This window comes from Crocodylus siamensis, chromosome 15, assembly GCF_052110815.1.
Source record: "Crocodylus siamensis isolate JL-2025a chromosome 15, ASM5211081v1, whole genome shotgun sequence".
NCBI classification, from domain to species: domain Eukaryota; kingdom Metazoa; phylum Chordata; order Crocodylia; family Crocodylidae; genus Crocodylus; species Crocodylus siamensis.
The window spans coordinates 17,786,276-17,807,184 of NC_143409.1; the positions used below are offsets into that span (position 1 = coordinate 17,786,276).

At 42.3% G+C, this 20,909-nt stretch overlaps 1 protein-coding gene across 1 annotated transcript in view; it reads left to right on the plus strand.

The window, feature by feature from the left end:
• The first annotated feature begins 503 nt into the window (after positions 1 to 503).
• The window catches only part of BNC1 (basonuclin zinc finger protein 1), a 100,640-nt gene continuing 80,234 nt past the window's right edge, over positions 504 to 20,909 (plus strand). The window contains exon 1 of the mRNA XM_090029229.1: positions 504 to 780. Within this exon, the coding sequence (XP_089885355.1) occupies positions 772 to 780 (9 nt within the window). The 5' untranslated portion in view covers positions 504 to 771. The remainder of the gene's footprint in view (positions 781 to 20,909) is intronic.

Sequence of the window (20,909 nt, forward strand, 5' to 3'; positions counted from 1 at the left end):
GCTGGTGCAGTAGCAAGGACCCGAGTGAGGGTCAGAGGCTAATAACAAGTGCTCCAAGGGGGACATGGAGCACAGCACACCTACCAGTGCCCACTGGCCCTCGAACGAATACAAGGAGCCAGTGGACACTGCCCGGTGAAACCCTGCCAAGCGACCTGGCCGAACGAGGCAGAGCCTCCTTCCTGGTCATACAGCTCCGGCCAGGAGGCCCAAGGACTTGGTGGGGCCATGGATGGGGAGCGCGTATGCAAAAAAGGAGGAGGCAGCCCTGCAGCAGGAGGCTCTGGAGGAGGTGGTGAAGGGCAGGAGACGGACAGGTGAGGTGCGTGGGTGCTGGCTCGGTCCCTGCCTCAGCCAAGGGGCTGGTGCCTGAGGCGCGGTCGTTGCGGAGGGAGGGAGAGGGGTGCGCGGGAGCCTTCCCCGCAGCGCTTGGGCTCCGGGCCTCGTGGCACTTCTCCACGAGCAGGAGCAGGCCTGGGCACTGGCTTCCCGGCCCCTCCGGCCCTCCCGCCGGCGGCCCGCAGCAGGGCGGGAGCTGGTGGCCGGGACCGAGCGGCCGCGTGCGAGGCGAGCCCAGGTGCGGCCGGCCCGGGGCCCGGTCCCCAGCGGTGCAAAGCGCGCCCAGGTGCGGCCGGCCGAGGGCGGGGCCGGCAGGGGACAGGTGGCCCGCGCCGTGCGGGGGTCCCCCCCACCAGCGTTTAACCGCGGGCGGCCCCGCGCGGGCCCTCCCCACGGGGCAGCGGCGGCGGCTCGCCGGCGACCCCGCGGACCATGAGCGCGGTAAGTCCCGCGGCGCGGTTTAGCCGCTTGGGTTTTGTAATGGCAGCGGGGTAGGATTTGGCCCCGAAGGCCTGGAGCCCTCGGGCGGCCGGGGGCGGGGGCGGTTGTACCGGACCCCCGTACTTTGGAACAGGGAAACAACCTTGCTGGCCTGCAGGGGCATCCTTGAAACCCCTTCTCATGCTGTTGAAATCGCTCAGCAGCAATTCCAGCAGTTTACCAACAGCGATAATCCGCAGTGATCCTCTACATCTACGTTTTTATTAGCTGGCTGCTGTTTCAGATAAATCCGGAGATTAGCCTTTGGCGTTCAGTTCAAGCCGGTCGTTGTCACAGCAAAGGCCTCGGTGTTGTGGGAAGCTGCTCCTTCCTGCCCTACCAAGACCTGCCTTCTTGCCTGGTGGGAGTGGCCCCCACTTTTTTTTCTTTTTTTTGCAATTACAGGGAGTCTGAAACTAGGATGAGCTCCATCTTGCTAACACACTTTCTGATTATATTTATTACTCATAGGTTCATATGATGTTTCTCTGTACAGAGGTCTCAATCCAAAACTGGAAGGGCTGGCACTAGAGGAAGTAAGCATAGATATGCGGGGGGAAAAAACTTTTATCCTCTTGTTGCTTTACTTCCTAACAGAATTTCTCCTGGAACTCCCTTTGCAGCCAAATCAAACACAAACATTAGGCATCAAAAAAAAAAAAAAAGGCTGGGCTGCTTATCTCTGAAACAGGTTGTCTTAATTTCAGTATTTTCATTTTGATGGGTGTTTCAGTTGGTCACTTCTTCAGTTGCTGTGTAACTGCTTTGAGGGGCAGTTTTGAATTAAGAACAGCTTTTTATGATGTGGGGTTGGCTGCTGCTGCTTTTTTTTTTTTTTAAACCACTTTTACCCTCTGGCTCTCTTAGTCTTGTGAACATACAGACAAATGTGTTTTAAGGTATTTATAAACTGTCAGAGTTCATACTGGCTGTACCATTTTTTAAAAAAAGGGAAAAATACAAATAAGCAGCCATTGAACAGCAACCAGAGAATAGCCACAGAACACCAGTGTGTGTTGAGAGAAAGTCCAGTTCCACGGGACAGATTCTAAGAGAATGTGCTGAGAATCAGGTTCCGACATGCATGCCTGTAATTGAGGAAGAAGGCTGAGGTTTAATTACGTACTCAATAAGCTTTGAGTCACTTGCAGTCTGCTTTGAAGGCTGACTGGTGGGTGCTTGGCAATATACCACCACATTGGCATTGCACATAAAAGCTTATATTCATATACCTTTCAGCGTATGGTCCCATGCCTTATTTACTACAGTATGCTGTTTAACTTCCTCACTTGAGCTTTCCCCTCTTACACTTAAGTCAAAGTTGAAATTAAGCCTTATTTTTTTCAAAATGCTTAGTACTTTTGTAACCCATTGAACAATTTTGTGTATTGAAAAGTTGTGGGGGAGAGTGCTTTTCACTTCTGAAAAAAATCAGCTCCCAAGTTAGGCACTCAGAAAACAAAGGACCCACAGTGGCTGCATGTTAAAAGAATGATGTGACTTGCCTGTAACCACCAAGGAGCTTTTTGAGAGATGCTTGGATAGAATCCTGTTCTCCAGGATGACATTCAACTGCCTGCACTCTTTCTCCCTGCAGTCTCCTGGCTCATGCAATGTACACCTTCCAACTTTTGCTGTGAGGCCCATAACTGTACTCAGTACACAATCCAAATTAATTCCCTATGCACAGAATGAGGTAGGGGCCTCAGAGGGAAAAAAGTATTATGAGTATATTCATCTACACAATATATCGTAATAAGAGGAAGCCAAATTAAGGTGGTACAGATCAGTTTCCAGGATTTCCCAATTTGGGAGTGCTCATTCTTGCAACTTTAATGTTCTTTTAACATATTTCTTAATGTTGTTTCCTGCCTTAAAAAAAATGCAAATTAAAAACTAGCTATTCTGCTAATAGAACCATATTGATTTCCTAGGCTGTGTGTAGATGAAATGAGGGGCATGTGTGCACAACACTTTAAAGCGGGCTAAATGCTTTTGCACTGCTCTAATAACGTTGGTGTTTGCAACCTCAACAGCGTATTAAGCATTAATTCCAGCTGCTGTAGGAAATTTGGTGGCATATTGCACCTCAAATAACATGGGGCATGGCAAACAAACTCCTCAGAGGAGCTTTTTGCTGCCCCTACAGCTGTGGAGTGAAGCACTGGGCTCCGTGCAGCCCAGGAGCTCTGCAGGAAGCCCTGCAGCAGCTCAGGGAAGACACCTGCCAAAGAAAAGCCACAAACCTGATCTCCTCCCGCTCCCCCAGAGCCTGTCTGAGCTTCACGGGGGCCCAGTGCTTCCCTCCGTGACTGCGGTGCCCCCCAGAACTGCCCAAGCTGGGTACATGTGGGCAGGTGCCACCTGGGGGGGGACAGGGCACCACTGCCACTGAGGGAAGCACCAGCCCCTCTCCCACAGCTTCGGGACTGCTCCGCCTGCCGGCAGCTCGCCTCCCCTCCCCACTGCCGGAGAGGAAGGTAAGTGCAGAGTGTGTGCATGACAGGGGTTTTAAGGGCCCTAAACTGAAGCGCCCCACCCCATCTACACACAGGTCATCTGCGGGGTTGCAGCCTTGAGAACCATATGCAGCATTAACTTTTACCATTTGGACTAGGGACAGAAATTACACAAACTGGTTAGACGTGCACCAGTACATCAGTCTGATATCGGATCAGTACCAATATAAAGAAAATTGTCTGTATCAGAAATTGTCCTGAAGCAGCCAGTAATTTGGCTGATAAATGCCCATGCGTGCGCGTAGCTGCAGCGCAAGACATAGGCGATGAGGAGCAGAGCCTGGCAGCGTGGAGAGCTGCATGCAGATGGTAAGTCTATTGTGGTGGAAGGGGAGGGAAGGGGCGTGGGGGGGCAGATTAATGCCCCCTGTCGTGAAGGTGGGAGGGGGCAGGTGCTACCCAGCCAGGGTGGGGTAGGGTGGGGTGTGGGACGGAGCCATGGCTCATTGGGGGGTGGCTCCCGCTGCTGCGAGCACCCCAGGAGTTCACGGGGAGGCATGTGCCCCTGGATCTGTGAGGGGCAGGGTGGGGTGGGGTGGGCAAGCTAGAGCCAGGGCTGTACTGGGCTCCTTTCGATGGGGGCTGGGCTCGGGGTGGGCAGCTCAGTGCTGGGAGTGGGGTACAGCAACCCCAAATTTTGCCATAGCCCCCTGCTCCCAGCGCTGCCACTGCCTGCCCAGCACAGCCCTGGCTCAGCACCCCACCTCCTCCCATGCGCTGGGAAGAGCTTGGGCTGTGCCGGCCAGGCAGTGGTGGTGCTGGGAGGTGGGGCTGTAGGGAAGCTATGGCAAAATTTGGGGTGGCTGCAGCCCTCTCTGTAGCCCCCCTCCCAGTGCTGGCACTACACGCCCTGAGCCCAGCCCCTGCCAAGAAGAGCCCGGCTTCAGCCCACAGCTGCAGCCCAGCCGCCTGACCTACCCTGCCCCACACAGATCCAGGGGCACACGTCTTCCCCCCCGTACCCTCCCAGGGTGCATGCAGTGGTGAGAGCCGCCTCCCCAAACGAGCTGCAGCTCAGTCCCAGTCCTCGCCCCGCCCGAGCTGGGCAGTGCCTCCCCTTGCCCCCTCCCTCCTTCACCACAGGGGATGTTGATCTGCCCCCCAGTGTCCCTCCCCTTCCACCACAATGGACTTACCAGTTGCATGCAGCTGTATTTGAAATTGGATCAGTATTGGCCAGTATGTCTCCTTTGGTGCACCCCTAAAACTGGTTTAAGTGATCAGCAACCAGTTCAGATCTGTAACACAACAGAAGTTCAGTGCAAATAAGCCACTTTCAACATCAAACTTTCAAAACTAGTTTAAAGCAAGCTTGGGTGGATGCAGTATCAGACTTATCTGATTTAGGTTAAATCGGTTTATTGAATTTCTGTCCCAGATCCTCTCCAGATACAAGATAGCTCGCAGTCCCCCAGCATCCCAGGATGCTCTACAGCTCCCTTACAAACTCCTCTGCACAGGGTGGGCAGACTGGGCTTGGCCCAAGCTGTCTGCTCCAGCAAAGCAGGAAGGTGTACTCTAGTGCCCTCCAGCTTTTGGCCTGAGCCACCTCAGGCATGTGGCCGCATTTCCAGAATCAAAATGAATGTCTGTTCACTTGCTTATCAGTTTAATCTATGCAATTTAGATTAATCTGCAAAAATTTGAATAAAGTCAGCCTTGGGCTTTTTGACTGTACTTAGCCACAGTCCTCCAGCATCCCATGATGTTTTGCACCTCTCCCACAAACCCTCCCCTTTCAGGGTGGACAGGTTAACCGGGGCCCAAGCTGTCTGCTCCAGTTAGTCAGGGAGGCAGGTTCAAGTTTCTGGCCTGAGCCACTGCAGGCATGTGGCTGTATTTCCAGAATCAAAAGTGTTCACTTGTGTATCGGTTCAGTCTACACAGTTTAGACTAACCTGCGAAGACTGAATCAATTCAGCCTCAGGCTTTGACTGTTTGCATTGGTGTTTATTTAGAGCAGAACTAGGCTCTTTCCCTCTCCATAGACCAGCTACTGGAGGGAGGTTTAGAGCTATTTGCTGACAGCAGAGAAATACTGGGGACTTGCAACTTCTGGTTTGTATCCCCTTCTGTCTGTCCCCTTGTACCTCTGTCCCCAGCAGTCTATCCCTGTTCTCCCAACCTGCATTCACTAAGCCTCCCTCAAACAAGTCAGGATGGTTCTTCCTTTGCACTGTCTAGATGCCAATAGCATAGGAGAACACAGGAGAAATGCTTTCTCTTGTTCTGGTTCCTGGTACTACAGTGAAGGAGGGAAAGAGCTGTCATACTTGAAAGAAATCCTGCAGTTTCATACCTATATGGCTGAATCAAGCCTTTGTATTTTAAATTGCTTTAAATGAGACTTAGCATCCTCAAGCAGTACAAAAGCAAGTAATGTGATTCCATAAATATCCACAAAGTGCATTAGCATAGGTCATGTACAGCATGAGGGGGGTTTTCCAAGTTAAGAGGAAATTGAATGGAGTCCAAAGTTTTCATAATTCACTCTCCTACTGTTTTGCAAAATTGGTATAAAATGTTGGCAAGATTACTTTCCAGTCATTTTTACATTTTTGAATGACTCTGCAAACAAATTTCAGTGTCTCCACTTAACAAAAAATCCTAGTATACAACAGTAACATTTTATATATTGCATAACATGGCTTATATAGTTTTAGTCAAGTCATACATTAGGTTTCTTGTAATGCTGAAAAAGAAACTAAAGTGTCACTACCCTCTTGCATCCAAAGGATGCTGGAACACATGCATATAAATACACATCTGTCAAAGCAGAATGTATTTTAAATGAGGATCTAAGAGTTTTGTGACTGGAAGTGACAACTCCCTCCCACACGTCTATTCTTCCCCTCATCCAGCAAACAGGATAGGTCCACTCACACTAAGCATAGACATAGTCTGCTGCATAGTAGTTAATTATCTTGCTTCTTACATCTACCTAACTTAATGCTGCCTGAACAGCTTATCTGTATATTACTGGTAAATACACTTTCAACTTTTTTTTTTGCTTCATAGTCCTAATTCCTATTACTTTATTGTAATCTTAAAAGAAAACTCTTGGTATTGGACCATACAAGTGTTTATTCCTTTTGCCTCGTCTCATGTACTGGTTATCCGCAAATAAAATTGCGACCAGTATTTTTTTAAGATTCAAGGTAATGGGTGCATATATATTTACTATTAATGATCAGCTTAATTAGTAAACACTACAATATTTTAATTTCCTGGTATATTCCTTATTGCTTTACATCCCTAAAGCAAGGTCTTATGCTGTGACTGGAACCAAATGTTACTTTCTAATGAAAAGTAATGCATGATACATGAAGTGTCAGGCAATTCATCAGGAGTAAGAAGATGGCCCTAAGGCAAACAGTTTGCTCTTTAGAATATAATAGTTACTTAACCCTTTAGCATGAAATAGCATGTTCTTAAAGTGATATATTTTAAAATATATTTTTCTCTCAAAATATGAACTTGCTGCAGAACATACAGAGTAATACAAATTCTGAATCTTAAAGTGCGCACAGTCTACTTGGATATTAAACTAGTCTGGGACAGTTGATTTAATTATAACACATTTCAGTTTAAGCTGTCTGCATTTTGTAGATGAAGTTAAATTTGAGAGCCTTTTTAAAGGAGTGTTAGTGACATGCTGAACGTAAAAACAGTTATTTTTTATTACAAAGTTACTTTTGCTTTCAGTTATAGTTTTAAAAACATTCTCTTTCTCAATATAATTATTTCCACAAATGGTAGAAAATGGAATATTTGCAGTTGTCGAAAGGGATATTGTCATCTCTATCTAAGCAATTTTTAAAAAGCAAGTTAAAAGTAGTTTCAGGAAGTACCCTGTTCAGGACATTGCTTCCTAGTATCGTAATAGTGTTTTCATTCATTAACTTTTCTGACTTGTTGCTTGATAAAGAAGCCAGACAAACTGAAGAGACCAACAACATATACAAGAGACATTGAATTGGATTAGATAAAATTTCAAATACAAATACACCAAATGAACTAAATTAGAAGAGACATTTTTCCCCCAATAGTCGTCATTTTGAATGTTACTTTTACTAACAAAATTGGGTGAAAGGATTTTAGACATCTGATTTCCCCCCCTTGAATCCTACTTGTGAGGCAAACAACGCAGATTAACGTTGATGGCTTAGTTCCTGATCACCCGCTGTGCAAATAAACAGAATTCATATTTTGTTGCTTATTTTGCACCAAGATAAAATTTCAAGGGAACGTCCACTTTCAGTATAGCTGTATCCAAAGTACTTAACACGGTGTAACTTTAAGCCAATAGAGATGCTTATAAACTTAAAATCATGCACAAGTTTAAGGACCTTGGAACCTGATCCAAAGCCCAGTATAGTTCATGTGGGAGTCTTTTCAGTAACTTCAGTGGGTGTTGGATTTAGTTGCAAAACTGGGATTCTTTCCACTGACTTTGGATTGAGCCCAACCTCCCTGCCTTAAGATCAGTCAGAAGGAGTTTTGATTGCACATGGGACGCAAAGTTGGACCCTAAATGTAATAATCCTAATGTAAACCTATTTGCTTTTTTAATAGCTTGCAGCCATACCTTTATCTTATAGCCATAACTTTTTATGGAAATCATATGCTAACACTAAGATGCACATGTGTGTGCGTGCGCACGTGTGCACACACACACACACACACACTATTTATTCTTTCATACTAATAGGCAACTTTTGTATTTGTTAAGGAGAACTTGCCCTGGTATTTTATGCAGTTCTCTAGAATTTAAACCTATAGATAACACAAGGACAGGGACTTAACTGATCATTTTCACTGTTTGCAGTCTTGCTGAATTAACCTGGATCATAACAGGCTCATTCTATTTAAGAAAAGCTCACTTAATAAAAGTGCAGGATGAGAAGAACATTATTTCTTCCTGAAGGGGTTAACACCACAGAGCTCTTAAAAACATCTGGCAGAAGCTGTGGGTGTTGGCTGTGGCAGATCCCAGGTCCGTACCAGTCTCTACAAGGGAGCTGTCATGCTTGTTGATTTATCCTTCGCTAATGTCACGGGGTATGGGATGTTGAAACTGTGGCTAGAATGTGAAATACGAAAAACATGAAGATTATGATTTAGTGTCTGGGGAAGCTCATTGTTGGCCTGTTCACAACCTGTAAGCATTGGAGGCAGTTCTGCACAGTTTACAAAGAACTGGTATGCAGCACAAAAAAAAAAAGAGGCTACAGCATTTTGGCATTTGGAATACTACATGTGTGCATGCACAATGCTGAGTTATGGCTACACCTTAAATCAAGTTGTATATTATATTGGAGACAGTATGGAAGTACATGGAATATATTTCTAAATATCATACTAACTTGCCTGAAGTCTGCACTGTTTCACTGGAAACCACATATAAGATACAATTTAATACATGGAATTATTTTTCCTCCATCACCAGTTAAGATAATTACTGATACTTTAATTGAGTTTAGCTATAAATATATAGTTTTTTGTAGCTTAACATCCTCTTTTTGGTCTAAATCTTATGGGAAATTACATTTCTGCATTGTAGAAAGATAGCAGAAAACATCTTGCACCAAATTTTTCCTTATAATCCCTTTTTCCCCCCACTTTGTTATGGTAAGGTACACCAAAAATGGCTGGTTATGCTACTATACTGAAATGTCAAAGATTTTTATCAGAGGATCCTTGCATAGTAAGTTATCTAGCTGGCTAAAGAAAGCCATTCATGGTTTTTTTTTCTCTGATAGAATGGCTTAAGTGACACTTTGTTTGAAATAATTCACTGAATAGTCTTTTATTTCTCCCTAATATATTTTGCTATCTCTCAGGACTAAAAGAACAAAAAAGGTGGCATAACCCTCCAACTTCCAGAAGTTTGTTGTAAAAGCAGCTATAATGTTGCTCTGCTATTGTGTCACAACACAGTTGCAGTATATTGTTTTACCTTCTTTTGCTTTCTTTAAGGATCCTGTAAGTATTCATAATGGTGGCACTGAATGTTTATTGATAGAAACTTAATATTTGCAAATGTCAATTTTTTGTTCAGCACCTGCAGCTTATCTGATGTGGTGTTATACATGTTTTATGCACAGGTTCTATTCTCTTTCTCCATCCTTCAGAGTAACTATGCACATTGGTCTAGGTATATACACATACTGATTCACTTGGAACTAATTTTATAAAATATTTCTTGCATTTTAAGTATTACTAACCTCAGAGACTAAATATTGCTTTCATTTACCCTTGAATAAATGACAGTTTCAGCTGATGTAACTAAATCTGACGGATCTGTTAGAGTTCCAAATAAGGACTCTGCCTCAATAGACTCAGAGGCAAATTCAAGACCAGACTGTGCCAGTATATCAGTATAAATCATGGATTAACGCAGTGGAGTTAGGAGAATTGTCTAGGTTTGCACTAGTGTAAATGGGCGTGAAAATGAGACCTAAGAAACAAATCCCACTTCACTTGACAATAAAACGGTGATTGATGAAGGAGGAGCTTCTTTCCTCAATTTGCAAGCAAAATAATGTCCCAATCCACCAGTAGTTGCCAGACCCACAAACTCACCCAATGTCTTGATAGTCAAACTAGCTTCTTTCCATCTTGGACATCAGTATGAGTAATGCTGAAGGCCAATTTATACCTTGTCTACACCTGTGAAACTATTGCCATTAGTGATCCCTTTCCAAGCTTATTTAGGGGTAATGTGTTTGCCTAACTATCAATTAAAACATAACCTGAAGATTACACAGGTATTAGCTGAGGTCACATTTGAAGGTAGGATTGCCACTTAAGACATGGGTGTCCATCTTATTTCATACGTGCCTTTAGAACCACACGTGAATTCTACTTTAGAGCAGGATAGAGCAGTTACCAATTAGCAGATTTTGTGGTATAGTTCTTTTGAACCTGAACTATGGGATGATTTTAGTTCTGGAGACTAATAATGGAATATTTGGAATTGAAACATAAAGGACTTCTTTTGCCTGGTCATCACTTGTGGAAGATTAGTGTAAAATGCTGCTACTTGATTTGGCACTTTGCATCGCCTGCACAGGACAGATGACAACACAAGGGGCAAGACAGTAAAGAATTGCCCACTAAATATTTGTTATTTAGCTCATTGTCTTTCTATTATGTTACTACTTTGCAGTCTTAATCACAGTGTTTGGATTACCAGCTAGATGGCTAACATAATCTCTGTTTCTCTGGGTCATCACACTGCCATAATTCTAGGAACAGACAGTAAAACTGTCTTGGACAGTGGTGGCTGGATCATATAAAACTTAATTAAACCAACATCCAAATAGTAAAAAAGAGGACCAGTCTCTCATCATCGTGGGCTTTCTCTTTCAGAGCCATGTAGGTCTGTATCAGTAGTGTAAGGAGGAGTGAGTAACTAGCAAACTAGTCCCAAGTGCCCATGGAGAAGGGGGCACAAGAACAGCAGCCACTGCCACAGCCAGCCCAGCATCTGCTGCTGCCACCCAGGGTACGGACCCTAGTAGTTATGCCCTGGACAGTAAGATGCTTGAAGGCAGCCCAGAGCTAAATATGGCATGGATAGACAACCTAAGAATTGGGCTATATAATTTATTAGACCCATGAAGCAGGAAATTGATAGATACATACTGTATTTAAAGATCATAGTGACATACCAATAAATAACGTCTGTGTACGGTCACTAGCTTGGCATGGCTTATCATTCAAAAAAAACCCAGAGCTAAGCCAAATTCACTGACTTCCTTAACTCTGATTTCCTCCTTTCTCTGTATGTGGCTATATGAAAATAGATTTGAAAAGCATGTACTTTTCAAGGGATCCTTTTATTGCTTATTCTTTTTACCTGTGCATGTTAATAGAATTACTGTGCTTATGTCTTATATTCTTCATATCTTGTCATGATCAGGTAGTGGTCCTTTTAACATCTAACACAGTGGTCCCCAAGTAATGGCTTGTTGTCATAGAGAGGCAAGGCTGGAAGGGACCTCAAGAGATCATCTAGTCAGACCAGGGAATTGAACCTGCAACCTTGCTGTTAACACCATGTTAGTTATCAACAAGTTGCTTACAGGACCCTGATGTTGCTCATGTCCACAAGAAATTTAAAAAGTTTAAACTGATGTTTACTGGGAGAGCAGTGTGTCATGCTGGCTGGAGCGTTCTTGCCTATGTGCCAGCCAAAGCTGGGGACCACTTGCCTAAATATCGGTTAGACACCTTTCCCAGTATTTACAAACTACTCTTTAGCTATGCCCTTTTGCATCACATCTGCCTGCAAGAATGAGATTTAATTCTTTGATTTATGGATGGTAGGAGATATGCCAGCTCTGAAGGTCTTCTCTGAGCAGAAGGATCATTCTTCCCTTAGTTCTAGTAATGGCAGATGCTCACCATTCTGAAGGCCTTAGACCTATAGGATGGTATGTAGGCGTACACCTAGGTTCACAGACAGTTGAGTTTTGTGTTTTACCAATCACTTCTTTCATACTGCCTGGGGTAGAGTCATAGAGGTGATCCTTGCCCCAGTCATCTTTGGGACTAGATATCCCTCTCCCTCCCTGGCCTTAAAGTTAATGTCTGCAGGGTCGGGCAGTTAATTTAAGATAAGATACAAGAGCTGGGTAAAAAAGAAAAAAAAACAAATGGGAAAAGAGCAGAGATTGGGCATTGGAACTATTTTCTCTGTACTTTTTACATAAGCAGCATCTCTGTTTTGAGTGGAAAATGCAGTATTTCACAATTGCAGCAACATTTGCATAGTTGGAAAACCATATTTAAAATAAGAGCTTGATGCTAGCTTTCACCGGACCTCCCTTGTTGTGGATGCAAACAACTGTTATTGCTGCATACAATCATTTGTTCACAGACTTGTAGTTTACTATATCTCTCTGCTTTGAAGTTAAGGGATTAAATATTATGACGCCTAAACTGTATGCACTATTAAGTGCACCATTAAATGCTTGCCCCTGAACACCTGTCTCTTTTCAAGTTCTAGGTCAGGATGATGGATATAGAAAATGCAGTAGGGGTAAAAAGAGAATTGGTAAATACTGTACCTTTCTAAATATTGTTTTCACACAGTTCAGAATATAGATCATCTGGTTTATTTGAGTAAAAAGGATGGGGGAAAAGAACAGACCTTCTACGAGCATCACTCTGGTCTGATTCAAGTCAATGGGATTCTTTTTGCTGACTTCAAAGAACCTTGGATCAATCCTTCTTATAGGATTTTTCCTCATAAATTAGCAGTGTTTAACTTTTTTTAGCTTGTTTAAATTTTTAAACAAGACTTAGTATCTGATTCACCTGTTTAATTAGATTGGATACCAGATGTTTTCTTTTTATAGTAAGGCTAAAAACAAATAATTTGTTTTTTGCTGATTAGATTAAATCTGTGGGAAAATACACATGAAAATATAGTGTATAGCATATTTCAAGTCTTGACATGATTGCCAGCTAATGTATGAGATTTAAATATGACCCATCAGTTGGTTGCCACATTGTGATAACTCAAAGCTGGTGTCTCTCATTGGGGTAATTATTGTGAAATTAAGCTTGGTACAAGATGTAGCACTTGATACTTTTTCATTTAATTAACTTAACTTTCACTTTGCTTTCTTTTACAGAAGTGGCACTATTCCAGTTGTATATTTAAATAACATTTTTGCTGCCACAAAATACAGCCTTTCAAGAATCTAAATGATTTTAGTCTTGACCATTATTATAACTTTTATACCAACTAATTTATTTTACTTATACCAATATACTGTCTTTGAATATTTACTAACCAATTTGGCTGAGATTCACACTCATCTTTTCCAAGAGCAAATGTTGTTAGCTTCCGATATCTCAAGTAGTTACCTTATGCCAAGCTGAATCCCCCTGCAGTTTAAGTGATGTATGACATTCTTTGCTTTCTGCCCTAAAATGTTGTGTAGGAGTGCTGTCAGCTGTTCAATAGCTATCACTCTCCGCCCAGATATAGTTGCATTTCAATGAAGAGTGAAGTGATTCCTGTATTTCTTTTAACTGGCTTACCTCACAAGGGTGCTGTGAGACTTAATGATTTGGTTGTAAAAGTTGTTTGTAATGCTCAGATGAAATATACTTCTGTAGTAGGACAGAATTATTTGCTTAATCTACTAATCTTAATAGAAATAAAGAGATGATGTGAACAATTTGGCTAATATACAGGACATTAACTCTCAGAAAGGTACTGTACAAATCAGTTGAAATCACACAACCCTTCACTCTATTTTCAATTTATAGCAATAATAAAGTCTACAGATGCTTTTCCTGGGAATTAAGGACCAGCTGGGGTAAACAGACTTTTAACTCTCCTCTTAGCCAGTCATTAATCTTCAGTGAAAGCCTTGTGCTTTGATCATTATGGTTAAAATACGCCTACTGCAGCCTGGTCTCAAAAAACAGTAAAAGCAAAACAATAGTTTGCCCAAATAAATCAGTTATTTTGCCTTTTGAGCAGCCCCATGCAGAAACAGTGGGATTGTGGGTCTCTAGTTATGAGTCAGATTCTGTAATCATTTACTCCAGATTTACACCAAAGTAAATGAATTAGGTTTATCTTTGTATTCCTTAATTTAGGGTATAGTGAAAAGCCTGATCAAGTATATTATATTTAGAAAATGCATTAAGTAATAATTTACCTATAAATAAAATAGACAGGGCTCACTTTAAATGATGCCACCTGCAATGGTCTCAAGAGTCCATTGCACCAAGTAGAGATCAGGCAGAGTGACTTGCACTCTACCCACTACCCACACCACCTGAACATGTGTAGGGAGGAAAATGAGGGAGTATGGAACTAGTTACGATGGCAAAGTAGTTGCAAAGTACATGAAACTAGTGCTGAACATCTGATTTCTAATGGCTAGGATTTTGCTATATTCAATCTGTTTCAAGATAATATTCATATCTAACAAAAACTGCTTTTGTTAAATGTGACAAGCCCCCAATAATTTATAACTAATGAGTTCTTTGATTATCACTTTGAAAATATATTTTCAATATCAGCATACAAAACACATTAAAATACAGCACCCATTGCACATAGGCATATTAATACCACTTGAGTTTTCATCTTAATTTCACAGTCAGCTATGTATTAAAAATTAGATCTGGTGCTCTGACACATGGGCCATAGAGATGCTTATCTAACAAAACAATCAGTCTTCCCAAACTTGGAGACATTACTTTCCTTAAAGTATTTCAGAGAATGTTCTAGTAATATGAAGGTCACTTTTTTTCTTCAGTTTTTTTTTTGTCTTGGGTAGCAGAAAGTTGATTATATTACTTTTAAAATATTGAAAACTCTTGAACCAACAGACGAGCTCCGTTCTTTGTCTTATTGTCAATTTAGGCTCTGCTTAGGAAAGCACTGAAGTACATGTTTAGTTTTAAGCATATGCTTAAGTCTCATTGATTTCTGGTGATGACTGTTGCCTTCTGTGGGATTTGAGCATATGCCTAATAGGGCTGTGCAAAGCTTTGGATGGTGATTCGATTCAGAGGAGATCTGGCCTGATTCAGTGGCCGAACCTCTGAATCCGAATCAAATCAGGGGACCAATAAAAAGGTCTGAATCAATTTGAAGCTCTCCAAATCTGTGGAAAAGATTCAGAAAACTTTGATGATTTGGGCAGTCCCCACCTGCTGCAGCAAGGAGCTGGAGCTTGACTTGGAGCTGGGGCTGGAGGAGGGGGAGCAGACCATGGGGGGACACATGCCAGGCCCTGTCCCATGCCTGCTCCCCCGGTCCCCCTGACCCCCTCCTGCTCCCCCAGCCCTGGCCCTTTAAGAAAAAAAAAACCTGAAAAAAACTCAGGACTCACTGGCTTCTTCAGTGGCCTTGGGGCTTCAGGAGACTTGGGCAGAGCCCCCCACATGGTGGGTGGCACTGGGGATTGCCCCCCGCTAGGCAGAAACAGATGAATTCGGGTTTATTTTTCTGAAAGGGCCAGAGCTGGGGCGGGCGGGGCAGACATGGGAGGGCCTTGGACAGCTGGAGGGGTGGGGGGCTCATGCAGAGCCTCCATGCAGTAGGGGACAGCGGGAATCGCCCCCTGCCTAGGAAGCAACGGATGAGTTTGAGGGGAGGGGTTTCAAAGTGCCGGGAGCTGGGGTGGGCAGGGTAGCCATTGCCAGGGCTGGGAGAGTGAGTGGGGGATGGACCTGGCTGAGTCAGAGATTCGGCAGCAGCCAAATGTCCAGATCAGGTTTGGCTGAATTGATTCAGGACAGTGATTGGAATCACCGAATCAAATCACTGTTCCCTGAATCAGACGAATCCAAAGCAAATACTAGCCGCTTTGCACAGGCCTAAATTGCCTAAGTGCTTTCCTGCATAGTTGTGCATTCCTTAACTGGAGCCAAAGATTGGTAACTCTTTGGAAGAGCTACGTAGGCATCTTTTTTGTGATATCTCCCACATGGAAATGTCCACCATGGTTTCCGATATTGTGGAAACATAGGAAATTAAAGCCTACGCCTGAGGAGTTTGCAGTCTACTTACATTGCAGATTCAGAACTAAGGAGTTTATGGCTGCAGTTTGTGCCTCTGATCATTTAAAGGCCAAGAAAAACCTGTTGTTCTTTTCTTGTACACAATTTTTGTGTGTGTGTCTTGGTGCACAACAAGAAGCAGTAGTTGGGAAGTGGAGGAAATTAGTTCCATATTTCTTTCCCACCATCATCAGCATCTTGCTCAACTAAGAATAAACACTGTGGAGGGGACTGAGGGCAGAAAAATCCAGAAGATCCCCATGGCCGCTTTATTACCAAACACGCTTAACAGTGATTTTGAGGAGATGGTGTGACGTTATGGCCACCCCTGAAAGTGCCCAAGGGAGTTACCAATCAACTGGGCCTTCTCAAAGAAAAAAAGGATGTAGGAGGAAGCAAAAACTGTGGCAGACAGAGGGCTTATATATATAATTAATTTTTCTATATAATAGTATAATGGGGACAGATAGAGCCTCTCATCTGGTACAGTCTCTTGCTGATGCAGACAACAGCACACAGACACCTAACAAGTAGCTGGTGCCAACCAATCAAGTTCAAATTATATATTTCAAAATGGCAAGTTTTTGCAGTTGGTACAGTTGTGATTAGAGCTGTAATGATGCACCCCATGGCAGCTGCCACACACATGGGGTGGGCAGCAGGGACATGCTTACTGTCATGCAGATGGCATGATTGTGTGTCTGTGGAAGCAGCCTATTTTTCTCTGCTCCCTTCCCCCAAGGTGGTGCCCAGGGTGTCTGCTCTTGTCACCCCGCCCTAATTACACCACTAGTTGTGGTATGTTGCTCAGCTTGAATGGACAAGGGATGAACCCAGAGTGCTGTTAAAATTTGCTACAAAATGAAGTTGCTCATCTTCTGCATGGCTGTATTAATAGAATCTTTCCAAAAAAATCTCTTGTGGCATTACTGAATATTGTTTCCTGATCACCTTTGTACTTTTGGTGTAATCTGTGAAACTGATAAACAACCAGGACCACTGCTTTTAAAATGAAATTAAACTTCCAGCTTTCTAGATTTCTAACAAATTTAGTCGTTTGAGGATAGGGTGACTTAAAGCAACCAGAGACAACTCTTCCATTTAATCCCACAAATAAATCAGCTGTTTGACCCTACCAGGTTCTGGCTGCAGTGCATGCAGAAAGATATGTCGGATCTGGAACGACTCTGTAAAGCATACTAACATTTCAGTCTTTAATGGATCTTTATTGAAGTTATCTGTCGTCATTTCTTGCTCATCCTGAGGTGAGATAAATACTTACCATTCTCAAGCTTCTCTTCCTTTATGTAGCTAGTGAACTTTATAACGCAGCGCTTAACCAGCCCGATGCATTCATAGGAATTTCAGCTGTTCAGGTAAATACATCAGGGTGTCCATTTGAAATTAACTGCAGAAGCAGCAGCAGCCCTCGTTGTCAGCATCCTCATTCTTCAACCCACTCCATCATTCTCAACCTTGCAGTTACTTAATCTTTTCATTTTAACTGGCATCCCCTGCCTGGAAATCCATTTGTGAATTCCTGCATGTTTCCTATGTTACAAGAGAATTACTTACATGTTCCTCAATGCTTCAGAACCATTAACAGCACTTTCTTTGTGCTTCCTAGCAACTGCCAGGATGGCAAAAATGTGTGTGGGAGCATGAACTTCCCTGGCTGCATGTACTGCAGGAACAAGGAGTAGTCTACAGACTCATTCTTTAAAATATTTTCAGGAAATACTTAAAAATATTTAGTAATGAGTACTCGACAGTATTTAGTAATGGGTATTCAAGTCCATCTCCTAGCAAACAGGAGTCCATAATACCAAAGTATCAGTAAGAAAGATCAAAAAGTGAATTTTCATGGAAAATGAATGTTGTTTTGCTGATTAGGGATGGTATCTGTTGATGAGGATACAGGAGATGCACAGGGCAGCTTGAGAAGGCTGCAAGTTGTGCAATAGCATTTTCTGGTATCTAATTCTTCTAGGGTACATCTGCACTATAGTCACAGGTATAAATGCAGCTTATATATACATCTAGCAAAACTCACTTTAAATTGGTCTGCTTGGGTATTGAAAACACCATAGTAGCAGCAGCATAGAGCTTGTTGAGGCTAATCACCCAAGCATTGGATGAGTTTTGCAGCACACGCTGAACTCTGAGACTATACCATTAGAAGTACCCAAGGTACCTTGTTTAAAGCTATATTAAGTATGCGAATGCATTCTTTAGCCATACTTCTGACTGTAGATCGTTAAACCTGTGACTCCTCCCTCATCCGGATGTACACTCCATCCTCCAATCCCAGGATTTAACCTGTAACCCCTCCCTCACCCTGCCTGGGGCTTGCTTGCTTTCTTTTTTGTAGTTTCTGTCTAGCCATCAACTATGCTAACACTTTCCAAAAGATGTAAGTTCAAGATTTTTATACCTCAGGAATTTTCCCCTCTAAGATTTTCTTCATAGATTTTTTTTTTTGAGAAAAAGCAAGCTGCCTACTCTGCACTGAGGGTATATAACCAGAATTTCTTCTTTGCTTCATTTGCACAGTTCAACCCTAGCACTTGACGTTTCTGATTATTATTATTTTTTAAATCTTGGGTTCAGATTCACTCCCCAGCTGAGAACTTATACGAAACACTTCAGTGCACAGCAAGTTTTTGTTTTTGTTTTTTGTTAACTGAAGTTTTACTAAATATTCAAAAATAGGTTTATAATTTAAGTGTCTGCACAACTCTAATTGTAGCACTGCTCACAGACCTCTGTAATCAAAAGCACACATTTGTTGCAATTTTCAGAAATAAAGCTGATCTCTCATGTGCTAACCCATGGCTTTTATACTTTCTCTGATTTTTCAAGTTATAGTTTTGGGGTCTTCTTCCTATAAAAATTTGAAAAGGTTAATATTTTTGATTAAGTTGTGATGAATAGTCTATCTCTGCAGCTGGTGTAAAACAGCATAACTCTATCAAAGTCAATAAAGCTATGCTTATTTGTACCAGCTGAGAATTTGACATGATGAATTTGAGTTTGTAGTAGCGCTGGTGTTCTCCAAAGCATAATGTATGTCGATTTCTGTAACTCACCTGGTTGAATTTCATATAAGCTATCAATATTTGATGTGACTGAAATCCCTTTATCCTTCATTTGAAGTCTTAACCAGGGCTTTACTTGCCACTTAAGCCTTATTTTGGCTCTGCATGTGGGTGAATTTCACTTTGCCTGAGTTTCCGTCATAGGAAAACAGTGCAGCTCCCATTAATCATATCTGGTTTTATGCAAATATCCATCCTCTCTTTAAGATCAATGAGGATGTGCTCATAACACTAAAACATATGTCTTGTTAGCTGTTACATGCATTTTTCTGGGAAGTCTCAGAGGAGGAGCCCAGGGACTGACTTATAAAAACCTAACAACTGTTCTTCCCTAGAAAGGGTATCTTCTAATCTTGGCTGAGGTCATTTTAGTATGAGGAGGAGAAACCTGCATTGTGAATGGCATTTCTTGTGTTGCATCTGTTGTGTTGATTGATAAGTATTTGCCTCTAAAAGTTTGTCAGTCTGGCACACTTCACAGGCATTAAATTTCCTTAAAATGTAAACAAATGGGGGAAAAAAGCAAACCTGTTTCATACTTGATGTAAGCTTACATGCATTTGAAGTACTTTGTAACTGATAATTTAAGGTTCTACCATCCTTGATTGAATAGCACTGTACTCCCCAGGTGGTCCTTAAGTGGGCTGTACCTGTATTTGCTAAAACCTATAATGTCTGAGTCTCCCTTTAAAGAATAGGTTTAAAAAAAAATCCTATCCATAGACATTTCTTACTGCATCATTTCTAGCAGCAGTTCTCACTTGTGTTATCTTAGACTCTTAAACTAACTTTTGGTAACCATCATGCAACTTCATGACTAATAATCTGTTGTTAACACACTGTCCATCAGAAATGTTTACTTGCAGAGTGACAGCTAACACATCTGGACTACATACTGTGTTTGATCTGAAATACCAGATGCAGTCTACTGGTAAAAATGACAAAACCATGCTCTAACTGAACTGTTCAAAGCACGAAATCTAAAGAACATTCTGATACCCAATTTGATTTTTAGTCAACAGTGTCTGCAAGCAAAAATACAGCCTGTACAACATGTACTTACCTAGCAATCATTTTAATGCACAGTTAAAGCAAATTGGAATATTTCAAAGTTAAATTAGAGAAGCTTTTCTTCCTAAAGATCTAAATATTTTTGTAACAGAAGTATTGTTTACTGAGTGTATAATTTGTACAGAATAAGGTAGAAAATGAATGTGCAGTGTATTTGAGACTAATTATGTTCACTTTTGAATTTAGGGCCTCTCTACTTTGGCTTCAATGTAATATTATATCAGTATAAATTGGAGATAACCAAACTGGAAATAATGATATAACTATATCCTCCTGATCCCAGCAAGAGTCTTCTGTACATGAATTATGCCTTCCACACACAAAAAAAGAGCAAGCAGCCCCTTCCATGACAAATACCGCCTGTCTGTCTTGTATGGGCCTTTCAGATGCTGTTCTGTGAGCCCATACAGTGCAGAAAGAGGGGTGGGACAGACCAGTTGGTGATACCCAAAATTTTTCTTGCCTCCATTAACTTCAGAATTGAGAGACAAATGATAAGTTAGCCCCAACCTGCATTGCCTTTCCAGTGGAGAATCATGGGAGCAGACTGTAGTAGAAACTTCCCTGCTAATACACCTCCAGTAGAGCTGTACTTCAAGTGGAAGTGGGGCTTGCTAAGTTAGAGGCTCTGAGTTGCATAGGAAGAGCTTTTTCTTACCACTAATGCTTAATTTGTGGGCCATTCCTTCATGGCCTATTTTCTGTGTCCCCAAACACCATCCTCCCTCTCCCCCACCAGAACACGTGAGTAACTCTGAAAGGAAAAAACAGTGTGAGATTTCCTTCCATTTATTCTCTGCCTGTGGTTTTTCCAGTAGAAGGCAAATGTCAGGTATACATTGTAAGTTGGGATTTAGGA